At 50.1% G+C, this 9,061-nt stretch overlaps 1 protein-coding gene across 1 annotated transcript; it reads right to left on the bottom strand.

Annotated features, from left to right (window-relative positions):
* Nucleotides 1–1,664: 1,664 nt before the first annotated feature.
* lsm14aa (LSM14A mRNA processing body assembly factor a) lies at nucleotides 1,665–8,702 on the bottom strand. Its single transcript, XM_026172311.1, has 9 exons — nucleotides 8,403–8,702; nucleotides 7,362–7,525; nucleotides 6,915–7,062; nucleotides 4,650–4,853; nucleotides 4,178–4,360; nucleotides 3,936–4,092; nucleotides 3,812–3,850; nucleotides 3,483–3,726; nucleotides 1,665–3,296 (listed from the first exon to the last, which is right to left on the bottom strand). The coding sequence occupies exons 1-9, from the start codon at nucleotides 8,521–8,523 to the stop codon at nucleotides 3,273–3,275; spliced, it is 1,284 nt and encodes a 427-aa protein (XP_026028096.1). The 5' UTR covers nucleotides 8,524–8,702; the 3' UTR covers nucleotides 1,665–3,272.
* Between the last annotated feature and the right edge of the window lie 359 nt (nucleotides 8,703–9,061).

The raw sequence follows: 9,061 nt of genomic DNA on the forward strand, positions 1-9,061 counted from the left end.
GGTTCAGGGAGCCCCTCACTCTGTACCAGTCACTGACCCTGCATCCAGCAAACAGCCCCAGACCATCACACTTCCTCCTCCGTGTTTGACAGTTGATGCCGCTCACTGTGGAACCGTCCTTTCACCCACTCAACGGCGTACAAAGATCCTGTGTGATGAACTAAAGGACCTGCAGCTTGAAGTCTTCTCACAGCTGAAACTGGACTCACTACGACCACTATGAAGCTGCTTGAAGCTGTTGTCCTGTGAGCCGCCATCACACAGCTGTTCACTCTCAGGAACGTGTCCTCTGATTCGGTCGTGTCTTTGTCTGCAGACCTCTTCCTGTCACAGTTTGTTTCTGAGCCTTTGGATGCTGAAGGAAACCTCAACTTTCTTTGCAGTTTCTCTTTAAGACATTTATAAGTGTTATGATGGTCTGTCCCGGCCATCTACAGCGTACATTGTTTCAATGTCTCCAAACAGAGTTTGTTTCCCCTGCGCTGGGAGCACACGCTGGGCTCTCCAAATCATTGATAAACAGTATCCCACGTTTTTGATTTTGAGTTCACAAATACTTCTTATAACAACCAACTACTCCTGAAACTTTGGAGGTTTTAGGTCTCTGTACAGTAAAGTTACAGGAGGATACAAATAATTATCAGGCAAAATGTCCTTGATTGTTCCAATAACCCCGTCCGATACCACGTGAGAACAATAAATGCATCATTTTCTGTTGCAACCCTCACACTCAAAGGTAATGTAACAACACTCATTTTTCACAACACTAAAACATCACTCCTTCCATGTCTAATGTCTGTGATGGGGGCGGAGTAAACTGGATCCTCACGCCGTGCCCAGTGAATGCTCGCGACACAGGGGAACACGTTCTGTCGGTGATACCTGCCTCGGTACAACACTGGTCACGTCACGGCTTATTCCCCGATTCAAATCACAGCCACAGTGTCCCAAAGTTGTTTGTTTTTAAACCGATTTTGCACAGACATCTTTTTGATGTATTGATATCAGTGTTGAATATTCTTACAGTGAAAATACCCCAACTATATGTAAAATAATGCCGGCCACTTGGTTATGGCGTTCCATGTACGCCCTGCCTGCTAGCATCGTGCACCCTGCTGTTATGTGCTGGATTGTCTCATCGTTACGCAGCCTGGGGTCTTGCCTGCTGTGATAGACCCCGGCCTCCATGGATCTGTGCTCAGAGCTCGTTCCTGTGCTGCTGTGATTAGTGCCTCTGTGCTCCTTTCAGTCCAGCCACAGAGAGGATCGATCGCTTCAAACGCACCATCAGAGCGGTTCAGGCGCCGCTCTGCGTTCGTTTCACGTTCAGTCTGAGCTGCTGCAGCTTTTAGAAGAACACACCTGACTCGACGACCTGGGCTCAGCGTGGAAAACCTGTCCACGCGTCTCTGCACTCAAAGACCTGGAATTATCATCAGACCCGGGTGGAGACGCAGCTCACCTGAGGGAACGCTGAGGCAAGAGCAGGCGAAGACCCCGATGAGCGCCGAGCAGCGGCGCGCACCGATGACCTGGAGCACCTGTGGCGGCTCGCGATGACCCCGCACCAGCCTGTAACCCCGCGACACAGATCAATCACCTTTACACCAAAGTGTTGACGATGACCTCTGACCTCCAGCAGACACAATGAGCAGGCGGACACAATCAGTGACTTCAATTTATTTTGCTCGTGTCATCATTAAAAACACAATTATTTTCAACAAGTTTGATTTTTAAACACGTGTCAAAGTGCAGCTCCAACACCTACGGAGGCCCATCACGGCCAAATATAAACTCCAGTCCATCCAGCCATTACTCTGCACCTTTACTGGCCCTGATGAGCTTCCGTACTGGCCTTTAAATCAAGTCCTGTGACACATCGAGTCCAAAATCTCTCGCTTCCTGTTCAAGTCTCTCTGTGATTGGACGGCGGGGGCATCGACCTGTTGTCAATCACAGCAGCGAGAATCAAACTGAGAGGATGCGTTCACCGCCAAGGAAACCCTGAACGCATCCTGAGGTCACACTGCACGTGCCTGGCTGTGAGGGGGCGGAGTCAGGACTCACGTTAGTAAGAACCCGCCAAGAGTTTGAATATTGCTAACCTACGATGCTACAGCGAGCTCGTGCTTGTTCTACTTGACATCACTTCCTGCAGCGGCTACGGGCTCACGCGTTAGGGTAACCGTAACGCAGAGTTATTTAGTGTACGAACGAGTTAACGATGAGGAAAGTGCAAAACGCACTCTACTACGGAAGACTTTAAATGCCTAAATCAAGAAAAAGCTTCAGTTTTGTCTGCAGACGCTTTTAATGTGTCAGTGTGATTTCAATCATCTGTACGTGTCTTTAGGACTCTCACAGCTGACAGCAAACATCGAATATCACGCCTGATTTAGTTCATTTGTTTTTAATGTGTCAGAATTAAAATATTTCTAGCACTTCCTGTTGCTGCAGGTTTCATTTCTCACTCTTTATAAAGTTTATTTGACATCTTAGTTCCTGAACTATCACTGAACACGCTCAAGGAACATGAAGTGAACCATCTACAAGTTATTTTCTAAACGGTGGCATTTTAAACCTTCCATATGGTAAGTATGGAATTCTAATGAATCTGTGGGAACGGATTAATTTAAGCATTAAACGTCCTCCGTACTTCCCGCAGCACCTCCAACTGAAACAAACTATGAGGAAAAACAAAGTGGCGACAGAAAGGTGAACTTTGACCTTTCGGTTAGTGTGTGACCCGGGAAGAAAAAAAGAAAAAGAAACGCCAGTGACGTGTGCACGTCGGCGGCTACGCTAACGTGAGACCGCGACACCGAGGGAGAAAACACCAAACCCTATTCCACAACCAAAGGAAACGCGGGAAAGAAACAGCGGGTCACGACGCGTGAGGGCGAGCGGGTCGGCAACGAAGAAGAACGCAGGAAGTCTACGCAGCAGTAGAAAAATACACATTACAAAAGGTGAGAGCGAGCGGGCAGCCATTTTGGCGATGAAGTTAGAGGAAAGTAAGTGCCCGTAAAGCTACGTCAGCAGGCATTGGTCGGACAAGTCGTCACAGACGGCATGACAGAAACGCCTCGCTGCTGCCTGCGAGGATTTCTCGCCGCTGCCGCTGACAGACATGGAAGGTTACGCTGCATCAAGCATCGACACCGGTGCTGGTGACAAATACACAACTTCATTATTTTCAACAAAACAGCAACAACTACTCGTCTTCCTCTGAAGAAGCTCCGCCTCTGTGCCGACGACTCCTCCCACCGTTACTACGACGCCACTTTGTCGTCCTTCTGCAAGAAAAACAGGAACAAACGCCAACGTTAGCACCGAGAAGCGACGGACTTTAAGGTCAGAAGGACGGGGCGGAACTCCAGCTCCTACTTCCTCAAGTCATGTGTTGGTCTGACAGGAGCCCTCTAATCCCGCCCCCTGAGCCTTCACTGTCTCGAAGTTAAAACACAATAACGTGACCTCACCCGGTACGCCGACAGGTCGGCGAACTCCCGGCCGGCCTGGTTTCCTCTGTATCCTCCCCTGTAGCCGCCACCGCCTCCCTGCGGTGGCCCAAAGGAGCCCCGGCTGGCCGGGCGACCCCGCCCACCGCGATAACCTGTGCCGCCGCGGCCACGGTAGCCCTGGCGACCTCGGCTCTGACGCAGAGGGATGCCGAAGGTTTCAGCGTTCATCCGCCGCTCCTCCGCCCACGTTTGCCTCCGCTCCCTGCAAGAGAAACAAGCGGCGGTGAGCGAGAGACGCGGCACGCTACACACAGGAAATGGTCGGGGCTATGGTTAAAGCGACTCACCTCGGGAACCCCGACCCTCCGGACCGCTCGCTCGTCTTCCTGCCGGACAGAAAACATTTCCATTGTTAGTGACCGCGCCCCCTTCAGTGTACAGAAGCCACGCCCACACTGACAGCACTCGTACCTCGTGTCATCGCAGGAGATGTTGTCGAAGAACGACTTGGACTTGTCGTAGTAGCAGTTGGGCCCGAGCGGGTCGCACTCGTCGTCGGCGTTGCTCTCGCTATTCTGAGTCTCCACGCCAGAGTCGCCTTTATCCTCGCCGTTGAGTGCCTTCTCGTCTGCGAGGCGAACAACAGAAACGGGACACGCTCAGACGAACGTTACGCTTAACGCTGCATTTCGGCCCACCGTCGGTGACCTCACCTCGGAGCTTCAGCTTGCTCTGGAACTCGCGCTCCAGCTCCTCCTTGTTGAACTGCGCGTTGGCGCTCTCGAAGTCAAAGTCCTTCTCGAACTTCATTGGGCCGTCCCGGCGCACATTGAAGCGTCCTCTGCCGCGGTGACCGCCTCCTCTGCCGCGTCTGTTAGACGGAGCACCCGCAGCAGCTGAAGAATAGAGGGAGGACGAGGAGGACATTAGTTACCGTGGTAACTAGAGGGGGAGACACGAGGACGTGAACTGAGGCACATCCACGATGACGGACGACCTCGCAGCACTTCGAGGTAATGTCACATGTTAGCAATCACACATGCAGGTAACAGGAAGTCAGGTGACACTCAACTGACTTCCAGTTACCTGATAGGACACCGTGAGGATGGACGTCACGCTCCGATTGGCTCATACTGTAAACACAGAGCGGTATGTGTGGTGCCGACGCCGCATCTACAGCCTCACCTCTCCTCGTGTCCACGCTCTCCTGCGAGTGCTGCGCCTTCTGGCTGCTCTGTCCTGAGGAGGCTGTGCGGCCATGGGCGGGGCTTCGGCGTCCCAGGCCAGGAGCCGGTGCAGTAGTGGTGGTGGCTGAGGGGGCGGCGCTGGCTGCCTGATCCAGGACCGGACTCTTCCTCAGAGGGTCCAGGTTACCTGGGCTGGTTCGACCTGCAGAACCGGGGAAAGGTCACAGTTAGTGCGGCGCTACTCAATTATCAATGATCACGCCGAGAGAAACTCATATCAGAGAAACTGAGCAGGGCGTGTAGGTGTTCCTCACTTCCTGCTTCAGCACTGCAGGAGGACAGGAAGTGACTCATACAACTCTTCAGCATCACACGGTTATGAAGCAGCGCAGGAATTTGTGCTGACCTTTGAAGTCATTTAACACAAAGTAAAGATTGCACAATAAAGCAAAAACATTAAAAGGCGAACTGCGATGGGTCCATGACACGATCACGTGAAACAAACATTTGCAGTAACAGTAAAGGCGAAATTCTCGCTGCGTCTCTGCTGCAATCGGGATTTCTTATAACAACTGGCGAGCAGACAACGCGCTGCGAGCGGCAGCTTCAACATCGCAGCTGACTTTTAATCCTCTGGACCGCGTGGAGGTCATGTGGAGCAGGAAATGAAGGCCTTGATGGCTCAGTCACGCCAACGCCACAAACCACCCCTGCTCGCTTCCTGTGGCATGAGTTATGTGGCACAAGGGTCACAGACAGACCCTCAACTAGGGCTGGGCCATATTATACCGTTCACGGTAATACCGGTATAATGTTAGGCAACGATAGGAAAATGAAATATCGCGATAGAATGGGAGTAAAACGCGCATGTGCAGTGCCTTTGTTTTCATACGCACATGGCCGATTGTTGAGTGAAACAGATGAACCAGAACTGGTTTGTAAAAACTAACCCAACTTCAGTGATGTGGAACTGGTTTGGTGTTTGTCCGTCAGATACACAACAAAGCACATTTTTTTGCAGAACATGCAAGCGGCCGTTGTTATTGTCATATTTGTCGGACTAAGATGCTCTTAAATCTGGGAGTAATCTGGGTCCTAAACTCCGTATGCTTCAGGTCAAACAACACTGCAGCATCACTAAGAGTTAAAAACTGTCTAAATTCTTTCATCTTTAATAAAACGATCAGCATTGCTGCTTTACCAGGTGTAACTATAAAGTTTAACTTCCAGGCATCCATGAAAACAAAAGTTATTACATTTAACGGAGTTAGAAGTTAGCAGGAAGCTAGCGGAAGTTAGCTCGCTAGTTTCGCTAGTTACCTAAGCATGATATAGCATGTTCTGACTGAAAGATTTCTGAAAAAAATCAAACGTACAGCTCTGCTATCACTTCCAACATAAATGAAGACAGGAAACTAAACAGCAGTGACGTTTGTAGGGTTACTGAAGTTGGGCTAGCTGGTATATAATGATGTGCTACCTGATCGCTAGCGACACAGCTATGTTAGCATAGCATAAACAGTGAAGCTGGAGGACGAACACTAACACTTTTCCACTTATAAAAGTTAACGTGAAGGTTCCTGATGGTTAGAGATAAATGCAATCGCATGGCAGGATGCTGTAAACAGACCAAACTTCAGTCAGGAGAACAACTGAGATAATCCATCCACAATACGAGGTTAGTCATTAATATACTGCAACAACATGGGAATAGAGCAGCTGCAGAGAATTCAACATTAATGAATCAATGGTACAGAAGTGGAGGAAGCAAGAAGAATGAGTTTAATAAAGTTTGATTTATCTGACTGCTTTGTTTCGCTTAATGTGCCTTATAATCCCGTGCACCTTATGGTCCGAAAAATGCGTACTGCACACTGCAGTTTAATGTTGCAAAGCACCTCTTTTTAACTTCAGTGGATATTATACATGGTTATGCTCAGGATATGTCAGCCCATTTCTACTGGAAATGCCTTTTGGTTAAACTTTCAGCAAGGAATTTGCATTTGCACTGTTAAATTTTTATAAAGCTTTAATGTACATAAAAACCAGCTTCTTGTTTAAGTGAAAATAAATGGAAGGTTGTCTTTTTGCGCTAGTAATGTTGTGGAGTTGTATTTTGTCTCGCATCAATTATATCGTCGGTTATATCGTTATCGCAAATTTTCAAATATATATCGTGATAAATATTTTTGGCCATATCGCCCTGATCTACCCTCAACCCTTGGATTTCATGCCCGGCGAGAACCCCACCCCCCCTGCTTACCTGCAGCACCAAGCTGCGGCGACACCAACGGGCTGCTGTTGAACTGGCTGTAGGCGGGGACCGGAGCTCGGCTGAAGAGGCCGTAGGAACCGGCTGACTGGAATGGGGTTGGCGCCGTGGCGGACGAGGAGCTGGAGCTCATAGATGACTGCAGGAGGAGGAAGAAAGGTTAAAGGTCACATCAGCTCCTCGTTTCATTTCTCGCAGAAAACTGAAACAGGAAGCCTAATTTGTCCCTTTCACAGTAAAGGTCCTGTGATAGCAGAGGGGACAGATTAAAATAAAGCTCTCTCACACATAGCTCAGCTTACAGGAAGTGGTGGAAATAATATTTCAACATAAGATAGACTGGAAGTGGATCGGTCAGGACCCTCAGGTCAGAGGGGCCAAGTCCAATCAGACAGCCCACAGGCCAAACACGACCTTGCCTCCTCAGGACGGGCGTACCTGGACGATGGCAGGGTCCTGGGGCAGCGAGCAGGTGGGTTTGGGTGGCTCGCACACGGTCAGGTCCTTGATGTCGCTGCCTCTGAAGATGATGTACTCAAACGTGTCATCCCGAGGCGGAATTGGCCGGTCGGTGGGCCGGTCTTCAGTGCCGAACGAACGAACTGTCAGAGGAGGAAACAAAGTGCTGCTAGAATCACAGGTCAAAGGGGAAACAGGGTTCAAACCACCCCTCTTAAATTCACCCTAATGGAGCACCAAATGCTAATTAGAGCAGAACAGTAGTCTAGGTGATGCCCCTACTACAGAGAGGAGAGCATTGGGTGACCTAGTTATTGATCGTCAGGCACCTAATGGCGGTCAGAGGAGCTGTGGTCTGAGCTGGGAGGAGACCGGACACATCTCCTCTCAGATCACCCGGAATACCTGCAGAGGGCTCTGGGAAATCTAAGGAAACACATATACATACAGCCCTCACTCTGGTGTGTGTTGTTTTGTTTTTTTTTGTTCCTGCTCTGTCACAGGTCACGTGACACCGTGCTTCACTCGCACAACATAACGCTTGGACATAGCACCACAAAACCACGCGATCCACTATACTACTTGTCCCGGCTCCGCCTGCACCGGTCTGTGACGTGCACTCAGTGACGTCAGAGAGTGCGGCGAGCAGGTGAGGCTGACCGGAAACGAGCATGGTGTCGGCTTCCTCTACTGGCTAGCGTTAGCCGGTTAGGTGAATCACCTGTTACTCTATCTGCGCACAGAGAGCTGGTGTGAGCCGTCACAGCAGTTTAGCCTCCCTTTATCCGCTTGAACCCGAATAAGTCGGTGCAGTTTCATGCTAGCTCGGCAGAACACGCTTTTTGTGACGAATGTTAGCATGATAGTGTTAGCCAATGGGTTTAGTTTAGCGTGCTAAGCTCGGCTAAAACTGCTAATCACCGTTGTTTACGCCCGCGCAGCCGCAACTCAGCAACACAAACAAAGCTTAAACCGAGCAAGAGCATAGCCGCGAGCCCTCCACTCACGCGGCAGTGCTACCTTTAGCCAGCGCCACTGTCGAGTTCTCGGTGTCGATGGTGTAGAGGATGCCTTCGTAGCGGATCTCGGCCTTGGAGATCAGGCTGATCTTGCTGCCGAGGTAGGGGGTCCCGCCGCTCATGGTGCTGTCCGTGACTGGGAGCTTCTAGCAGAGAAACGGACAGGCGCCTTGTGTGAAGTACACGCGAAACAGAAACGATCCTTCGGGGGGGTCTGTGTGTGTTGACTCTACTGCGCTCCGCGGCTACAACATGGCTACCTGCTCCTCCATCTGAGGCTCTGAGCGCGGGGGCTAACGATACTACCCAGCATCGCGATATTTCACGGCTTCGTCAGCTGTAGATCTGAGGATGATAGAAGAGACGGCAGCTGCTGGCCCTCGTATGGAACAATAGAACTACTCTACCATAGCACCATACCAAACAACACGTTTAATTAAAGGGTCAGTTTTGTTTTCTTGATTCTTTATTAATATTCTTTTATTTATTCACCATCAAATGTTTGTCTGAAGCCTGGTCAGTTTCCACCTTCTCCTGGGAGCTCTTCCCAGGTCAGATGTCTTTAACCTCTAGGAAATATCCTCCCGAACTATCTCAGCTGCCTCCGAAGCTCCTCGCCCACCTCTAAAAAACGGAAGCTTTAGAGCTGGAAGCAGGAAG

Source organism: Astatotilapia calliptera, chromosome 7 (genome assembly GCF_900246225.1).
Source record: "Astatotilapia calliptera chromosome 7, fAstCal1.2, whole genome shotgun sequence".
NCBI classification, from domain to species: Eukaryota; Metazoa; Chordata; class Actinopteri; order Cichliformes; family Cichlidae; genus Astatotilapia; species Astatotilapia calliptera.

Coding starts and splice junctions, on each gene's coding strand:
- lsm14aa (XM_026172311.1), bottom strand. CDS start 8,523: ATGAGCGGCGGGACCCCCTACCTCGGCAGCAAGATCAGCCTGATCTCC. Junction 3,851..3,935: donor ATCTCCTGCGATGACACGAG/GTACGAGTGCTG, acceptor TCTGTCCGGCAG/GAAGACGAGCGAGCGGTCCG. Junction 3,297..3,482: donor CCGACCTGTCGGCGTACCGG/GTGAGGTCACGT, acceptor TTTTTCTTGCAG/AAGGACGACAAAGTGGCGTC.